The sequence below is a fragment of the Neomonachus schauinslandi genome, chromosome 12, assembly GCF_002201575.2.
Source record: "Neomonachus schauinslandi chromosome 12, ASM220157v2, whole genome shotgun sequence".
Taxonomy (NCBI): Eukaryota; Metazoa; Chordata; class Mammalia; order Carnivora; family Phocidae; genus Neomonachus; species Neomonachus schauinslandi.
The window spans coordinates 72,577,797-72,597,278 of record NC_058414.1 but is presented as its reverse complement, the minus strand read 5'-3'; the positions used below and the strand labels follow the sequence as shown (position 1 = coordinate 72,597,278).

Sequence of the window (19,482 nt, the reverse complement as noted above, 5' to 3'; positions counted from 1 at the left end):
AATGTATTTGTTGCCATTTGAGATAAAGGTAAAAAGAACAAGCATAAAGTGATTTATAGACAATGATGGACATTTGTGATATAAGCATTTAAAACTGTATGCAGGATTAGATTACTTCTTTAGATAAAGTGACATGTGTTCAAAATACTTTCATGGCTGCGGAAGGCATAATGCAGAAGGAATAAATGTGTCTATCTGTATGTTAGTGATAGTATGTGAGGGTGGGATGGGATACGGAATTTAGGAAAAGCACTATCAGCCAAATAATCATAAGCTGGGAAAAAAAAAAAAATCCAAAGCAAATTATTCTGAGTATGTGTCATAGAAAACCACTACACCCACTATGACAGGAATACTTCAGACTGAAAAAAAAGAAGAAGAAATCTCATGATCTGCTAAACTAGGAAGAATTAATCCACTACTATTCCACATTTGCTTCCTTTTTCACAATAAGTAGCCATGGAAAAAATTGTTAGAAAGCCAAAAAACAATTTAAGTAAAAGAGCGCTATTTGTTAGATTCACCTCAAAAGGATATAGCTTACCCAAACTTCAGTTAAAATGACACTTTTCTGAAAGACAAAACTCCTGCATGAATTGAAAAACCAGCAACTTAAATTTGTTGTTTGCTTGATTTATTTAAAAGTGTCATAAAAGGGGCAACTGGATGGCTCAGTTAGTTAAGCATCTGATTCTTGATTTCAGCTCAGGTCATGATCTTAGGGTCTTGAGATAGAGCCCTGCGTGGTGCTCTGCGTTAAGTGTGGAGCCTGCTTGAGATTCTCTCTCTCCCCTTCTCTCTCTCCAAAAAAAAAAAGTTTCATAAAATGTATCCCTTCATCATAACGAAAAGCTGTCTTGTCAGAAACAGCTTTTATTATTGTTTGAGGCTTTATCTGTGGAGACAACGCCCCCTGCTGTGACAAATGCTCAACTGCAGATGGGATTTTTTTGTTGTTCTCTAAGGGAAAGGCTATGAAGAATAAAGGTACAATTGCAGAGGTGAAAGAGACTTTATTTTGAATATACGTATCATTCATTCAGTTTTATTTTTATAGTGCATAGCTATATATGGAAGTATATAGGGAAAAATAAACATTAGAAATATCTAAGGATGGAAGTATATAGGCAAAGAAGACTTTTGATATATACCCTTGAACAGGTTTAGAAGCACCATACGACAGTATCCATTAGAAAATAAGTTCATGCAAAAAAAAAAAAAAAAAATCTATCCAAACCATGGTAGGCAAGTGCAATCAGTACAAGTGATAGTTTCTTGGGTACAAAAAGTATACATGTTCTTTGGATTGAAAACATAAATGAATGGCTTTACTTTTATGTCCAAGCCAGAAATCATCTACAGAAGTAAAAAGCGGATGCCACATGTGACAATAAAGTATTTAAGGCCACAGATAGAGGTCAACAGCTTACAAAGAGAATGCTGTGAGGTAAGGCAAGTTAAAAAAAAAAAAAAAAGAGAAATGCAATAAAGCTACCTCTGCCTAAATGAGAAAAGAGCAAAGGCATTAGAATGATAACAGCTCTCTGTACTCTGCTGCGTTTCTCTTTTCTTTGTCAAAAGAATTCACTGAGTATCACTACAAAGTTCAGTGAATAAGATAAGGCAATAAACGCAGAGCCTTGGCATTAGGGCAAGTTTAATTTCCTTTCATTTTACACAAGAGCGGAAGAAGAATATAGAACTAGCAGTGTGCATCTTTCCATTTCAGCACACTAATTTTTAAGTGTTCATATATATATATATACTTTTTGTTTGGCACAGGGGGATGGGCATATGAAGATTAATTAAACCCAAGCTTCCACCTCCAAGATTTTACATGTGGAAAGCTAAGGAAAGATAAAATTCTTTACTGTTTTAAAAATCAAATGCTTAAAGCAGGTTTTAAAAATTGAGATGAAAAAAATTGATAAGGAAAAACAGCAAAGAAAGATACTGAACAAAATCTCCTGGTTTCCTTTACAGTTTCTTTTTTTCCATTTATTTTTCCAAATTGCATTTTACAGTAGAAATGCAGACCATTTAGGATAGCTATGGCTCAATATTGCTTGGTACTTTCCTCTTAAGACATCATCTTCTTACACTCCACTGAACAGAAAACCATCCCTTCTACTGGCATGAACTTCTGCCCAATGAGACACTTGCTGCAGCACGAACACAAAAAGCACTCTGTGGACGCATGCCAGCTGTAATTGTTGTAGGTCACCCGCTGCACTTCAGGGTCAATGGCATTGTGGCATCCTTGACATACCTGTTAAGTAGATTACACAAATAAGAGAAGAGGATGAGAGATCAAACTGTGATGGTAATATTTTCATGTTAGAACAAACAATACCTTTCTTTCAGATGGTAAATTAAACTGAGAATGGCCACCTCAAAAATATGTAACTGAGAGTGACCTTCCACTTAATCCTTTTAGGCAACCACTGTTAATGGGCGTCTATAGGCTGAGCACTATGAGAAATAACAGGTGAAGACCGAACAGGTGATTTGGTGCTTACAGGATATCCCCATGGTGTTTGAAGCAGAAAGTCTTGGATGGCAAGTTTCAAAGCAGTTTCATTCCAGTGTATTCTATTTTAGTAATTATAAAGAAGTTTTATGATTTTTCCTATAATACCAAATGCTGGTGAAGATGTGGAACAACAGGAACTCTCATTCATTATTGGTGGGAATGCAAAATGTATAGCCACTTTGGGAGACCGTTTAGCAGTTTCTTAGAAAACTAAACATACTTTCATCATATAATCCAAAATTGTGCTCCTTGGTATTTACCTAAAGGAGCTGAAAACTTATGCCCACAAAAACTTGCACATTGTTATTCAGAGAATCCTTATTCATAACTGCCAAAATTTGGAAGCAACCAAGATATCCGTCAGCTAGTAAAGGGATCCATACACTGTGGTACATCCAGACAATGGAATATTAACCAGTGCTAAAAAAATGATAGGAGCTATCAAACCATGAAAAGACATGGAGGAACTTTAAATGCACATTGCTAAGAGAAAGAAGCCAATCTAAAAAAGCAACATACTGTATGATTCCAACTATATGACATTCTGGCAAAGGCAAAACTATGGAGAAAATAAAAAGATTAGTGGTTGCCAGTGGTGGGATAGGGAGGTGGGAGAGAGCAATGGGTAGAGAACAGAGGACATTTAGGGCAGTGAAAATATTCTCTAAAATATTATAATGATGGGTATATGTCATTTGCCCATTCTATACCTTTGTCCAAACCCACAGAATATGCAACACCAAGAATGAACCCTGAGGTGAACTATGTACTTCGGGTGATTATGATATGTGGATGTAGATTAATCTTTGGTAAAAAATGTAGCATTCAGGTGAGTGAGGTTATATATGTGTAAGTGTAGGGGTTATATGGGAAATTGCTGTGTCTTCCTCTCAATTTTGTCGTAAACCTAATATTGCTCTTAAAAAATAGTCTTCAAAAAGATTTTTCCTCACTCATTAAAGCTTTGAAGTAGTAATTTTACTAGTCTTACCTCTGACACATGAGATTATTAACATCACTAATTTCTAGACAGTATGAAATGAAAATCATGTTCAAAATAATTAAGGACTCAAAAATACTGACAGTGTTTGAGAATAATTAGTTTGCACTAAAAATATAACTTGTAGTTAATTGGCTTCTGTTCTAAGTCATAATTTATGTATAATCTAATATTGTAAAACATTAATACTTTATTCTCTGTGGAATTCAGTGTATGTTACGTACAAATAAGTATACGGCACACACACACATCCACAAACACACATGATTTTCTTCTTTAGCTGAGCAGGTATATAAAGAAAATAAATGAATAATCCTCAATATTTTAGCAAAAAACAAAACTACCCTATCAAGACTTCTAAAACACTAGACAGTCCACAGGTCTTCTTGTTTGTGCATATTCTGAATGAATGTGACTATCTGAAGTTTTTAAGTATTTAATAACAAGTAGATAAAGCAACAAATTGACCTGGATAGGTCATTCAGCCTGAGCATCCCTACTTGAAAAGACCTTAAAATGTGGCTGCTCTTCAGTGGGGAAACTGGTTTAGGATGTGAAGTGTGAAGTGCGGCCTTGTTACAAATATCTACTTCAAACATACAACATACTTTCTATGCTTTTTTTTTCTTTTTTAGATTTTATTTATGAGAGAGAGAGAGAAAGAGAGAGGGAGAGGGAGAGAGAGAGAATATTGAGTAGGCTCCATGCCCAGCGCAGAGCCGAGGCCGAGGTGGGCTCAATCTCACGACCCTGAGATCATGACCTGAGCCGAAATCAAGAGTTGGACACTTAACCTACTGAGCCACCCAGGCACCCCAACTTTCCATACTTTTTAGAGCTACATGGCTTCTAATTACAGAGATTATAGCTGCTTAATTCCCATGTTATGTCTACCTAGTGTTTCCTGAGAAGCAAGGGAGATATTCTCTTTCCATGATGAATGCACCATTATTTCTGAATACAACAAAAATGGGTGTTTTAATTACAAATGTGCTCTTACTTTGTAGCTGTATCATGCAAGCAATTGCTTTTGCATATATTCATATTTTGTAGATTTGTATTTAGAATGTTGTCCTTTCCAGTTTTCTGTTTCATATTAATTTTTCAATGTTTTAAACTTTTTTGTATAAAATGGAAGCATTTCACATTTTTTTTTTTTTAAATTGCTTTTAGACCATGCTTTTCGACCATGACCTATCTTGTTTATCTCGGCCCTCTAACAATACTTGTGGATCTTTTTATATCTTTTGAAACTCATATTTTTGTGTTTTAAAAAAGAGATAACTACTATTCAATTATATGTAAAATTAAAGAAGTTGCTTAGGTTAAAAAAAAAGAAACTAATGAACACCCTGAATGGTATAGGAATTTAGGGTTTGTGGTTTTATATAATTTAGTTTTGCTAGTAATTTGTCATTCATCCCAAAGTCTGACATATAGTCCCAGCTAAAACTTACTGCCCCTAATTCTTTATAAATCTGAAAGTTGCCTAGGCCTCATTGAGGGTCTGGGACATGATGTGCTTTACCACTTTCTGCCTGGCATTTGATTTTTTCTGGGTTCTTAAACTTCTAATATTTCAATTCGTTCTGATTTCCTTCAGTTTTTCCTACTTCTTTTAGTTTATTTGTATACAGAGTGTGAAAAAATTAACAACACTTATTGTAATGAGCTCTCTGGCAGGAGGTTCCTGTGAAGTCTCAGAGATGTGAACTCAGGGGGGTGGGCATTTGAGACCAGAATTCCAGAGACCATTCAGAGACAAACTAAGTGTATTTCCCACTATCCTCTTTCTAAGTTATTTTTTTCCCCCACAGAAATTCCCTGTTTTGAGTTCTTGCCTTCAGGTCTACAAACAATTTGTTTGAAGATTAAAAGATCTAAGCAGATTGATAACCCTGAACTAGACAATCTTCAAAATTTTACATCATTTAGTATGTGGCATGGATAGCTCTTTCTGCCATTAGCTGGTTTGTGCAGGCAATGGAGAGAGTTGTTCATTTTAATTTTATACAAAGGGCAATAGTACACCTTACTGGGAAAGTAAACTTTCTAAAAGAAATCATGCCACATTATAAAGCTAAATAATTTATAAATTTTCTGTGTTTTAATAATATTTCTGGTTATTCCTCTCTATTGGTTAGTTACAATGTAATGAAGAGAAGCTTGTAACAGTTACCTAAAGCAGCTTCATTTGCTTAAAGCTTTATTCAGTATTTATTGAGTATCTACTGTGCTGTTCTAGTGTTAGAAATAGAAAACAAAACAGACAAAATTCCCTGCCTGCATGGAATTTGCATCCTACTCCTTGAGACCAAGGTCACACAACCCTACAATAAAATACACATTATGATAACCATCTACCTTTAAAGAAACTGTAGCAATAATATTTAGAGAAGCGGTTTTTAACTAAATTATGTACTAGGTCACATGGTGATTCATTATCCTTTTCCCAGGTATAAGGAGGCCCATGTTGATCCCAAAGCAAATGAGAAATATTAGAAGACAAAAAAGTCACTTGAACATTTCCTAAGGGCAGACACTGAGGGCATGGAAATAAAAAGGCAAGCTCTATCCACCAGCTGCTTATAGTCTAGGGGAGGAGACAGAGGGGTGGTATTAATTACACACAGATGTGCCCCATGGGAGCACAGAGAGGCATCCTAGCCAGAGAAAAAGGGGTGGAACTTGGGGGGAAAAAAAAAATCAAGAAAGGTATTCTAAAAAAGCTTGCCTCCAACTGAGTCTGGGGGAACATACAGTCTAGGGGAACATACACGGTCAGGTGAAACGGAGAATGGGTGCATGAGACAAAGGAGTTAGTGTGAGTAGAAGACCAAGAATGGTGCATAAACTAGAAAATGAGTAACTTGTTGAATATGATTTGGGTTGGGTAACTAGTAGAACAGGCAAGAAGGGGCTGGATCTGTTAAGCAAAGTCTTAATGATTAGGTTTGCATTTCAGGAAGATTTATCTTCCATCATTATGGAAGGTGGCTTTGGACAAGATGAAGAATGGAAGTGGGGAGACCAAATTTGAGGGCACTACAATAATCCAAATGATAAAAAATAAAGGTCTGAAGTAGAGTATAGTTGTAACTGTGAGGATCTGAGATTTATGGATGAGGCAGAATTGATAGAAAATGACGAATTATACCCAGGGAATGGAGAAAGGTTGAAAACTGGCACTGGCATCAAACCTTGTTACCTTATTCGCATAGTACCACACCCCTAGAACGATATAAACACGTCACTGTATTCCTTAGCCAGGAGCCTGCTTTACGTGATAGCTCTGGGGAACTTTAGTACATATTTTCCTGCTTATAAAGAAGTAAATGTCTATCATTTTAATATCCCTTGGATTAAGAACTTGACTATATATGGTCAACTTTCTTTATCTATCCTTTATCTAAATTGCTTATCTCTTGGCCATTATGCAATAGCAGCTCTGTGTAAGCAGGGTAGAGCCAAGAAAAAAATATACTCTCACATTAAATATTTGAATGTTTGGCTGATACAAATAAATCTAAATACACAGGTCAAATTTTGTTATAGTCAATCAATTCAATGAAGGTTTAAGAAACAGGCATTGTACAATCTCCAGGTTTTAAAAAAAAAAAAATGAAGCCACAGTGGGGGGCTCTAGGAACATGAACAGAAACCATAAACACTCAAACAGCTAAAGAATGCAAACAGCTCCTAAAAAATCTTAATGTAAATGGACCGTGATCTGTACGATGAGAACCAATCTCATTCCCATTAAAAAACTTTTTTTTAGTGGGGATTTGATGACTAAGTAGCACTTCTAATCTATAGTGTAAACTGTACAGATAGAAATCTTGAGGTGGCTCACAGTCAATGCATATTACTGTTTTTGAGTTACCTGGATTTTAACACCCTATGGCAGGAATCGCAGGTTTCCTACTTAAGCATAGTCCTTTCTGTTTCTCATTGGCTTAAATAAAGGCAGAGTGTCAAGTCCTGCAGCAGGTCAAGCAACCATACCCCAGGATGCTTCTTACCACAGCATGATTCTTCACATAGCAGGGCTTGCACACGGGCTTGTCATTGACCATCACGTATATTTCCCCAGCTAGGATGTTGTCACAGTCAAAGCAGCAGAAGTGTTTCAAATGCCAGTTTTGGTTTTCTGCCTGGGTGTACTCATTGCTGAATATCAACTGGGAAGAGGGCAAAAATAAGAGGAATCATGTATTTTCCTTTTTGCTATAGATGACAAAGCCAGGTTCTGTAGACCAATAAGGGATTTAGATCCATAAGTAAAATCAACCCACTTTCCTGGGCTCAGTCTGAAAATAGCCTAATGTTTAAACTCAGGTTATTATTTAGTTTAGTCCAAATCACTCTTCTGTGTTCCCAGACAGTCTTGCATTGTCAACACAGTTAACACGGACACTCTCCGAATGACTGAAGTTAAAAGTTGTTTTCCCACTCAACTCCTCTGCATGTAAAGAAAGAGACTGATGCTTGGTGAATTCATGTGGGCTTTCTGCCAGGACAGCCTGGTGCGGATGGTCAGGGGACGGACTCTATGGGGACACCAGAAGGAGCCTGCCTGCGGGAGCCGCGGACAACATACCTCATCGCAGCCAGCACATCGTGGTTTCTCACTGTCACAGTAATGTCTGCCACAGTACAGCTTCCCATTCTTCCAGAAATAAATCATGTCGACCAGGAGTTCGTGGCAGGTACTGCAGACGAAACAAGCTGGGTGCCACAGTTTATCATAGCCGGCCCTTTCAGCGTAGATGGCTGGGTCACCCTCCTTCATACTCTGTTTGCAGCAGTAGCAGGACTGAAAGGGAAGCCGTCCAAAACAATATGTCATTGTTAAGACTGGCATTTCTCATCATTAGTGTCGTAGGAATTCAGAAACAACTTCCAAGAGAAAGAATTCCTACTAAAATTAGTAATTCATCCACGGAGACGATAAGATGTCAGTACTTCCGGGAAATGGAATTTCTAGGCTTTCTCCAGGCTCTTCAAACCTAATTCTTGTGCCCTGCTGGTAACGGAGCACTGTTTCCTGAATCAAGTCTCTTACAGAAAAAGGGCAACAATAATTTTCACCATAATTTTTAAGTGGTTCTCTCAAAATGTTACCTTAGAGCTTATTAGTACCTTTTCTCTTTTTTTTTTTTTTTAAAGGACTAAGCCTTATTGGTTAACGTGCTAATTGTATCTACGAGAACTATATTACACTAAGTTTAGCCCTTATGTTTTGTTCATCTGTATCACAATTCTCTTTTACTTTCAAGGTATAAAAAAAGACTTCAATTTCCCTCTCTAAGGGAGATTTTTTAAAAAATAAGATTGACTATATAGTTGACCCTTGAACAACACAGGGGTTAGGGGTGCTGACCCCATATGCAATCAAAAATCTACATATAACTTTTGACCTTCTCAAAACTTAACTAATTGTCTACTATTGATCTGAAGCCTTACTAATAACATAGTTGATTCACACATATTTTGTATGTTATATTATGTACTGAATTCTTAGAATAAAGTAAGCTAAAAAAAAGAAATTATTATTAAGAAAATCATACGGGGGGCACCTGGGTGGCTCAGTCGTTACGCATCTGCCTTCAGCTCAGGTCATGATCCCAGGGTCCTGGGATTGAGCCCCACATCGGGCTCCCTGCTCAGCGGGAAGCCTGCTTCTCCCTCTCCCACTCCCCCTGCTTGTGTTCCTGCTCTCGCTCTCTCTCTCTCTGTCAAATAAATAAATAAAATCTTAAAAAAAAAATCATATGAAAGAGAAAATACATTTACAGTACTATACTGTATTGATAAAAAAAAAAATCTGTGTGTAAGTGGACCTGCATAGTTCAAACCCATGTTTTTCAGGGTCAACTGTATATCCACATAAATTTGAATTATGAATTTTAGGCATGTTCTCATAAGCAAAACTGAATTAACCTAAGCATACGTTATTCTTGTTTATGGGAAGAAATAAACAATTAACACCAAAATTATGTTTAGAAGCAGATTCTAGAGGAGCATGTTGTATTCCAGCATGACACCCATGCTAACTACCATGTATACATAAAACTCACAATTATCCTTGGCAACAGATAATCAGAAAGCTCAGCTTTAGATAGAGGTCACAAACATGATTCGCTAAAATAAACCTCGACTGAATTTTAATTTATTTCCTTCACTTACTCCTTTTGGAAACACAGGAATGCCGCCCCCCCCCACCAAATGTTCAAAGAATGGGAAAGAACCTGTAAAAATAGACCAACGGGGCCAACGCCAGGAGCTCTGTACTTACATACGGAGTTCTGTGCTCGGCCGATTTGTCCTCCGTGGCCCCCATGGCTGCTGTGGTGCTTCTATCCCCACTAGGGCTGTACATCCAGTTGGGGCCTTGAGCATCTATCTCACGGGGAAGTCTGACATCTCCTACTCCCAGAGCTTCGCTCTTGTATTTCTTCACAAACTGTTCCATCTCCTTCACCTCCTTGGGGGACAACTCATGGCACTTGCAAGGGTCCTGGTCGTGTGCGGGGAGCTGCTTTGCCAACTGTTTCTTTCGGTACTGCGCCCCCTCTGAGCCTGCCACCGGCTGCTTCTCCGTGGGCAGCATCTGCATGTACCGCCTGGCCTGGGCCCCAGGGAGACCAGCGTTAACCGGGAGATGCCTTGGCCATCAGACAAGCAATATTTCATAGCACACATCGGAAGTAAATTATTTAAGAAAGAAGGGGGTTTTATCCATTTGTAACAGTCTTTAAAATATAAATATCTTCAGATGTTAACACCATCACAAAAGGTACTGTAAACAGATTTAGTTCAGTAAAAATAAATACATTTTTCTCCATGAAATTAAACCTTTGTTTTTAGTTTATAAGAAGATTTCGGTTACTAATGTTTACCTGTGCTATATACACAGATATATAATTGCAAGAGAACACAAATTTTTAGAAGGCGTGTTTAAATGTTTAGAATGGCCTATGGATCAGCAGCATTTTTATCATTATAAAAAAAAGACATTATCATAAGATTCACTTGAATGACTTAACTCATCTTCTTAAAAGACTTCCAAATGTCATATTTGGTTGTTATAACAGTAAAAGGAGTTTGACACAAAATTACTGGGTTTGTTGTTTTTTTGTTTTTGTTTTTTTGCCTTACACAGTAAAGTATACTGTTGAACATTTTTTGAGTTTTGAAAAAATGATAGAGGGGCGCCTGGGTGGCTCAGTCGTTAAGCGTCTGCCTTCAGTTCAGGTCATGATCCCAGGGTCCTGCAATCGAGCCCCACATCGGGCTCCCTGCTCTGCAGGAAGCCTGCTTCTCCCTCTCCCACTCCCCCTGCTTGTGTTCCCTCTCTTGCTGTGTCTCTCTCTGTCAAATAAATAAATAAAATCTTTAAAAAAAAAAAAAAAGAAAAAATGGTAGAAATTCTATTCTTTCAGATACTCTTTGCTATCTTAAGAGATATCTTCTCAAGAGTAAGCTAGAAGTTACTAGATATATACAAAACATCTGTTTTTCATGTAAGTATTAAGAATGTCAGACCATTCCCTGAAAAAGGTTAACATACCTGAGTAGTCAGGAAAATTCTATGAGGTATCTAATTTTACTTTCAAAAATCAATAGGAGTTGAAAGTCAAAGTAATAGGAACCCCAGAAAAACAACAGACTTGAGGTTGATTAGGTCACTAAAGGGACTGCGCTAAAGAAGTAGCCCCCGAACTTTAACAAAGAGACTGCCCTTCCCCTTATTATTTACCAATGCCTGATTCTGGACAGGAGGAGCCCATTCATAGGTAACTGTATTGATGGAGACATTCTTCTTGGCAGCAACTGGATTGGTCAGTATCATAACATTACGTTTATACATGGGAATTCCATCTGATTTTAGCTTTGCAATCAGGGTGGTATATTTGGTGTCTTCAAAAAGTTTTCCCACTTTTCGATCCTCTTCATTGCTCAAGAGGACATCATGCTCTTCTTGGCCACACTTGCAGTTACGACATATTTTTCTATAATTTTGGAAATAAGTTGACAATAACTAATTATACCTAATAAATAAGTAAGCATACTCATACATTTATAGTTTATAAAATACTTTTATACACATTCCATATAATGGTATAGAAAGGCAAGCTATTGCGTGGGGGGATTCCAAGTAGCTATCCATAAATTTAAGCAAGGAAACATAAAAATGTACCTTCACATTATAAGACTTCAAAAACTTAGGTCTTAATTAAAAAGTGTATGCTCAAGGGAGCATATCTGAGCAAAACCTCATCTGGTATTCCTCATTTTCTTAAATCAACAAGTAAATAAAATCACCAAAATACTATTACAGCAAGAGGTTTCATATTTTATTGCATGGTAACATTTCATAGCCATTACCTAAGTTTTTTGTTTTGGGTTTTTTCTAAGTGAGACGGAGGTTGATATAACTTTTCTGATCAAGGACTATAATCCTAGATGCAGCTTCAGCTTTCCTCATTTCCTTTCCTGTCCCCTTGCTAATTTCCTTTCCTTTCCTTTCTCATTTCCTGTTTCCTTTCTCTTCCTTTCCTTTCCCTTTATTTCTTCAAACACTTAGTGACCACTTACTATGTGCTTTCATATGTATAAAAAACCAGACAGATGAAAGTCTTTGGACTTTCAGAGCAATGAAACAAAAGATACCACTAAATGAAATGTCCCCCTTCCCCAATCTGGCCTAGCAGGTAATCATTCTTTCATGCAACATACACAAACGTCCATGTGCTTAGCAATGTACTTAGCTTATATATAGTACTTGGCTTAGCTTATAGCAATGTACTTAGATTGATACACCCTATAATTGCATTTGTGATAGTAAAGAAAAGTACAGGATACGTCATTTGACAGGGCCTAATTTTGACTTGGAATTGGTGAGGAAAGGATTCCATAAAAATATTACTCCATAAGAAACTAACATTTAGGTTGAGATCTGAGGGATAATGAAACAAGTATGAAGTGTGTGTGCGTGTACTTGAGATGGGGTAAAGAAAGAGAAGAAAAACCTCCAAACACTGGGTAGAAAGAGTATGTGTGGTGGTCCTGACTTAGGAAAGAGCTTGTGCCCTTAGGTCCCATGATCAGAGAGGGCTGGTGGGACTGCAGTGAGGTAAATAAATGGGGAGTGACAAGGTTGGAGAGGGAGGGAGGCATAAGATCATGCAGGGACTTGTAGGACACATTAAAGGATTTGGTTAAAGAATAAGCAGGAGGCACTGAAGGCTTTTAGGTAGTGGACTAACATGATTAGATCTATCATTCTCAAAACTGTACCACCTATTATATGAGAATGGATTAGGGGTAGACATAATTGGAAGGAGGGAGACCGATTAACGTGTCAATGGTGCATCCAGTTTGCAAAGTAACAGGGATCACTACTTCAAAAATGGAATTTATATTTTGGATGGTTATTTTTGTGGTCTAGGTAACATGTGTTATAGCTTGAACTACAGTATTTAACAGTGGAGATGGAAAAACAAGAACAGATTTAAGATCTCCTCGAAGGTAAAACTGACTAAATTTTGTGGTTGCTGTGGACGTAGTGATGGTAAAGGGAAGGCCCAAACTGCCAGAAAATGAACCCAGGTTTTCAGGATGAGTAAGCTGGTAGAAGGAATGTAACTTATTAAGAGAGTAAATATAAAAGAAGAACAGATTTGAGGTAGTTGGGGGGAAGGCTGATCAAAGTTCTCCAAAATTCAACTACTGAAGTTTGAAATGCCTACAAAACAGGGTAAAGATATCAAGTATATTGTAGGATATGTAGATCTGGTGTTAAAAACTGTAGCCTGGTAGAAAATATAAATTTGGGAGTCAGGGAATGACACATTTGCATATAAATTGAACAGATCACTTTCATCTCCTGGGCAAGAGTACAGGGAAAAGGTGAGGACTCAGAAAGGAGTCTGGCAGAGAAGCAGAAGCTGGAAGAGGTGACCGAGGAAAACAGAGAAGTAGAGAGACTTTGTGGTGTTAAAAACATAAGCTGGAAGTAAATATAGGGCAATGAAAGCATATAAATTAGAGGGAGGAGTCTGAGAATTTAAAAAAAACATAGTAATATCCTTACATTGTTCAGGAAGATAGTGAAGATCTAGATTAACATTAGACGTTGTTAAGCATGCATATTAAACTAACTAGATAACTAAAGAAGGAAATATTACATATAATTTCTAAACTTAGAGAAAATGGAATGATGATATAAAATGCAAGTAATTAAACAGAAGGCAATAAGAGGAGAATAAAGAAACTTAGAAGATTAGGACATGTAGAAAGCACAAATTATAAGATGGTTAACATAATCCAAATATACCAATAGTCCCAATAAATGGACTCAGTGCTCCAGTTAAAAGACAAAGAATTTCAGACTGAATAATACAACAAAATCGAACTATATGCTACTTGGAAGAGACACTCAAAATTTAAGGACAAAGAAAGGATGAAAGCATAAGGATGCAAAAAGATACATCAGGCAAATTCCAACAAAAAGTAAGTTAGATACTTATATTAATATCATACACTTTAGACTTTAATGCTTTTTCCTTTACTGAGTATTAAAGAGAATCACTACATAGTGACAGAAGTTTAAAATCACCTCTATGATGTAACAGGTCTAAAATTAATATAGCTTAATAAGCTACTCAAAATATATAAGCAAAAATAACAGAATTTTAAGAAATAGACAAACTCATTATAGTAACACTAAAAAATTAGAAATAAAGATTTGAATAACACAATAATCCTGATCAAGGGCGCCTGGGTGGCTCAGTTGGTTAAGCGACTGCCTTCGGCTCAGGTCATGATCCTGGAGTCCCGGGATCGAGTCCCACGTCGGGCTCCCTGCTCGGCAGGGAGTCTGCTTCTCTCTCTGACCCTCCTCCCTCTCATGCTCTCTCTCTCTCATTCTGTCTCAAATAAATAAATAAAATCTTAAAAAAAAAAAATAATAATCCTGATCAAGCAGACACATAAAAAATATCCTATCCAGTGATTGAAGAATACTTCTTTTTGTGAACATTTGAAACACTTCAGGAAACTGAACACATACCGATAGACCAAGTCTCAAGAAATGCCCAAGGAATCACCATCAACCACATTATTTGAACAGAATATAATTATGTTAGAAATCAACAGCAAAAAAGGAAGAAATCAGGGAGGGAGACAAACCATGGGAGACTATGGACTCCGGGAAACAAACTGAGGGTTACAGAAGGGAGGATGGTGGGGGGAGGGGGTAGCCAGGTGATGGGTATTAAGAAGGGCACGTGTTGTGATGAGCACTGGGTGTTATATGCAACTAATGAATCATTGAAAACTACATCAAAAACTAATAATGTACTATATGTTGGCTAACTGAACATAATTTTAATAAAAGTAACTAGAAAGTACTTTTGAAAGACTCCTAAAAAATTCAATATTGAAACAAACAATCACAACAGAAATGAAACCAAATAACATTTTAAGGAAAAAAGAAAACAAAACTATTACTTCTTGAAATGCAGAACAAAACTGAGGGGGTGCTTAGGAGAAAAGGCATAGCTAACATGCTCAAGTTAGAAGGACAAGAGAATAATATGAGTAAGTTCAACTCAGGAAGTTATGAAAAATGGAGAATAAGACTAAAGAACATGGAAGGAAAATAAAAATAGCAGAAACTAATAAAATAAATGTTTGCTTCTTATAAGATGCAGGGAAAAAAATGCATTCAATATATTTCAATACATTTTAACATCTCTTCTGACTACATTTTGCTTAGTAGTTTTAGCTCCAGAAGGAAACTAGACAGAATTTTAGGAAGGGTTTCTGGGAAAAAAAACCCACACTCAACATACATCATACTCAGTGCATTCATTTTAGCAAGAAAGCAACCTTGCCATCACTTCACTCACACAGTCCTGTGGGTACTAATCAGAGCAGTAAGAAAAATCAAAGAAATTGAAGTTATAAGGATTCATCAGAAAGGGAGAAACTAAACTGCTGTTAATCATAGACGCTATGACTGATCATATAAAAATGTATTAACATCAGTAAGAGTTTAGTAAGTTTTCTGGATTTAAAATTAATAAATTGGATTTCTCTACAATACTAAATTAGGAAAAAACAACTAAAAATTCTTAAATGAATCTCTTTGCCAAATAACAAATTATTAAATAATTACAGATTTTTGTGTTTTGTTTTCTTAAGGTAAGGTATGCAAACTAAAAATACTAGATTTGACTCGTGCAGTCCCAGAGAGAGAGAGAGACAGAGTCAGAGATATGGGGGGTGGGGAGGCAAACTAATTTCCTCGTGCACACATTGGTTAGAAATCTTTATTTGGTAAGAATGGGCTGAAGAGTTTGCATATTCTAGTTCAGCTATAAAAGACTCTTACTTCTGGTTATCTCATACTCCCATCCCATGGAAAGGAGCATATTATTCTACTACAGTATGTTCTTCATTCTTGTTCTTCAGTTAACAAAAACAATATAATTATCCATAAAACTATCACATTGCTTTTGGTTCAAGTTTAAAATCAGACCTTCCTGAGACTTTAGTTCTTTAGGGCTGGGAAGTTAGTTCTTAATATAGATAAATAGATCCTTATATGGCTGTGAACTATGGCATGCATCCGAATAGTCAGCAAAGTGATTAACTAAAGAAGGGAGTAATAAAGTTACAAGGATATGTGATGAAGGATATGACTTCCTTTGGAAATGTTTATTATCCAGTTCTACACCAGAACAACATGTGCACCATAAAATAAGGGGAGTTAGATTTTAGAATTTGAAAGACAAAAAAAGCATGTGAAATAAAGTCTGCTGGTTTCTAAAGCATGCACTGTGATAAGCTGTAGAATAAATAAGTTCTATTTACTATGAAAGTATTATATATAAAAAGGTATATTAACCAATGATATAAGAGCCATCTCTCTACTTTTTCTTATTATGTGTCCTGGCTATTCTTGGAAGATTTACATTCTGAGAATATCTAATTTCCCCATCCACCCTTTCCCCCACCCAACATACCTTTATTAAGTAGGTAAAATCAGGTTAAAACAATACACCAATAGCAGCAGTTGATGAGGGAAAAAGAAGTTTTCAGTTTTCTAAGTGAGGAAACCCATGAACTGATTCATGATAGCTTTTAAAATCACAGATACATTATAAACCTCATCTGCATCCTCGCTGCAGCATGGTGGCAAAGCAGTAACAGAACACTTGGCAAGAATATGACTCAAGAGGGTGGAATGGTTCTTTCAGTTCAAGTTGTCATCACTAAGCAGCTGGAGTGACCATGTCCCTTAGAGACCCTTTACCCTAGAGCTCCATTTCTAAAATAAAAAGGGATAGCTACAAACCACCGTTCAAGAAAGAAACCTATAAATCTGGGCCAGGTGCCAGATATTTTACAAATATCTTCTAAGAACTTTTATTTATTTATTTATTTATTAAGTATTTATTTGAGAGAGAGAGAGAGAGAGAGAGAACACACGTCAGCAGGGGAGGGATAGAGGGAGAGAGAATCTCCAGCAGACTGAGCGGAGCGTGGAGCCCAGTGTGGGGCTTGATCTCACAACCCCGAGATCATGACCTGCGCCAAAATCAAGAGTCTGACACTTAACTGACTAAGCCACCCAGGCACCCTCTTTTTTTTTTTTTAAAGATTTTATTTATTTATTTATTTGAGAGAGAGAATGAGAGAGAGAGCACATGAGAGGGGGGAGGGTCAGAGGGAGAAGCAGACTCCCTGCCGAGCAGGGAGCCCGATGCGGGACTCGATCCCGGGACTCCAGGATCATGACCTGAGCTGAAGGCAGTCGCTTAACCAACTGAGCCACCCAGGCGCCCCCCAGGCACCCTCTTTTAAGAACTTTTAAAGTCATTAGGAAGATAGCCAATAAGTTTATTGAAAGGAAAATTTTGTTGAGGAATCAGGGGAGAAAAGGATATCATTATCTTGGTACCCAAGAAAAGGCATGAGAATGAGTAGGACATTTATTACATAATTAATTTCAACCTAAAATAACCCAGATTCTATTCTTAAGAAAATGAAGAACTTTAAAAAAATTGATTTTATGCCAACCTAAAACAAAACAAAAATGGCATGGGTGAGCATAGTACCCACGTGCTGGGGCTATGTTTGTAAGGTTTGTTTAATATCTTTCCTCAGATGCTTCACCAGTAACTTTTGATGAAAGATGCAGACAAACAGCTTGTTTACATTTATATGAGCTATACCAATTTGATAGCAGTTTTTGAGGGAGTTATAAGTCAGTTACCATACTTAGCACAGTTGCCAAATCTCTAAATCTTCTAACCTGTCTTTCCTATAGAGCACTTCTCAAATTCTCCATAGGATGTTAATAAAAGTTAACAAAATTGTTAATGTTAATAAAAATTGGGGAAGAAAGAAGTGAATTCAGAATTAAGTTTATTTAAAAGGGTCTTTTTTATGACTTCTAAAAAAAGATGCAAATGTAATCTGATAGGCTGGGAAGCTCTAAGTTATGGGGGAGTAGGGTTATTTGTATTAAAAAGTTCTTTGTACAAAAAAGTTTAGGGTGTTAGCACATACACAAGGTTAATGTGCATAACAAATCGAAACTGTACACTCACATTTTTACATTTCAACTTTGGATTTCTTGAGTTAAATCCAGGAGAGGGTATACCAAAATTTAGCAAAAGCACTGTCTCAGAAAAATAAACAGATTTACAGTTTCAAGCTGAAAGCAGTCAAGAGACTATCTTTCATCCCCGCCCAAAGGGAAATTATTTTTGTATCACTCTTCGTAAAAAATATTATTTTTACAAGGCAAGTAGTAGCAACTGGAGTGCTTTGACATACTGCCCGTATTCACAGTGATTTAAAGGTATGGTCATGGCACTGCTACAAACCATATTTTAAAATGGTTGGAAGCTGCCGTTTTATAACAGGGATATACTTATATGGACTTAAGTGTGGGCCTCTGTTACAGGATTCCACACAAGGATTAATCCATTTATGGTGGGAAATTTTTAGTTTTCAGCCAGCCCTAAACCAATCAGAAATTCTCTGGACAGATGTATGCTACATTCAAGTAACACTTTTCTTACAAAATGCTACTATCTTATTAGAAGGATTTATCAAAGATAAAAGACTAATTCTATCACTTATATGATGAATAACTATTATCCTAATGATATTACTTTCAAAATGAAATGATTGACTATAAACTCAAAATCTTGGGTGTGTGTCTTAATATCTCATAAATATTTGTTAGCTCTAGATATTACTTGGAAGTGTGTCCAGAAGACAACAGCTCTTATTTAGTAAATATCAGGCATCCTCAACCTTTTATTTTTCTCTAGTCTTGTCATTATTGATGCAGTGAAGAAAGACAGAGCTCACAGTTAAAGCATCATTGTCCACAAAGACGTATATGTCACAAAAGCACCACACTGTAGAGAAGACAGCCTGATGCAGCCCCCAAAGTTCACTGATCATGAGGCACGTGAACATGGGTTCTAGTTTCTGTTCTGCCATGTAGAAGGTGGTGATGAGGAAGGTTTTGGCAAGCTTTGGGTCCAAATTTGAGCTCTGCCATCTATAAGCCATGCCTCTGGTAAGTCATTTCATTTCCCTAAACCTTTGATTTTTCATATATAAAATGGAATACTATCACTTACCTCAAAGGGTATTATGAAGATTAGTTACAATCAGGGACATAAAGTGTTGTGGTAAGCAGAATTCTAAGATGGCCCCTTTGACCTGCACCCTCTGGTGTCACCCTCATGATTATGTTACTACATATGACAAAGGGAGGTTATCCAGGTGTGCCAAATCTAATCACATGAGCCCTTTAAAAACAAATTTTCTCTGGCTGGCGCAGAAGAGGAAGCCGGAGAGATTTAAGGCATAGAAAGGATTCTAAGCACTGTTAGTGACTTTGAAGGCAGAG

At 36.8% G+C, this 19,482-nt stretch overlaps 1 protein-coding gene across 3 annotated transcripts in view; it reads right to left on the bottom strand.

Annotated features, from left to right (window-relative positions):
* Positions 1–970: 970 nt before the first annotated feature.
* TES (testin LIM domain protein) overlaps positions 971–19,482 on the bottom strand; it is a 46,983-nt gene continuing 28,471 nt past the window's right edge. For all 3 annotated transcript variants that reach the window (XM_021699425.1, XM_021699426.1, XM_021699427.1), the window contains exons 3-7: positions 11,296–11,548; positions 9,832–10,164; positions 8,134–8,349; positions 7,556–7,714; positions 971–2,269 (exon numbers count right to left, since the gene is read on the bottom strand). In XM_021699425.1, coding sequence (XP_021555100.1) covers positions 2,081–2,269; positions 7,556–7,714; positions 8,134–8,349; positions 9,832–10,164; positions 11,296–11,548 — 1,150 coding nt within the window. In that variant the 3' untranslated portion in view covers positions 971–2,080. The remainder of the gene's footprint in view (positions 2,270–7,555; positions 7,715–8,133; positions 8,350–9,831; positions 10,165–11,295; positions 11,549–19,482) is intronic.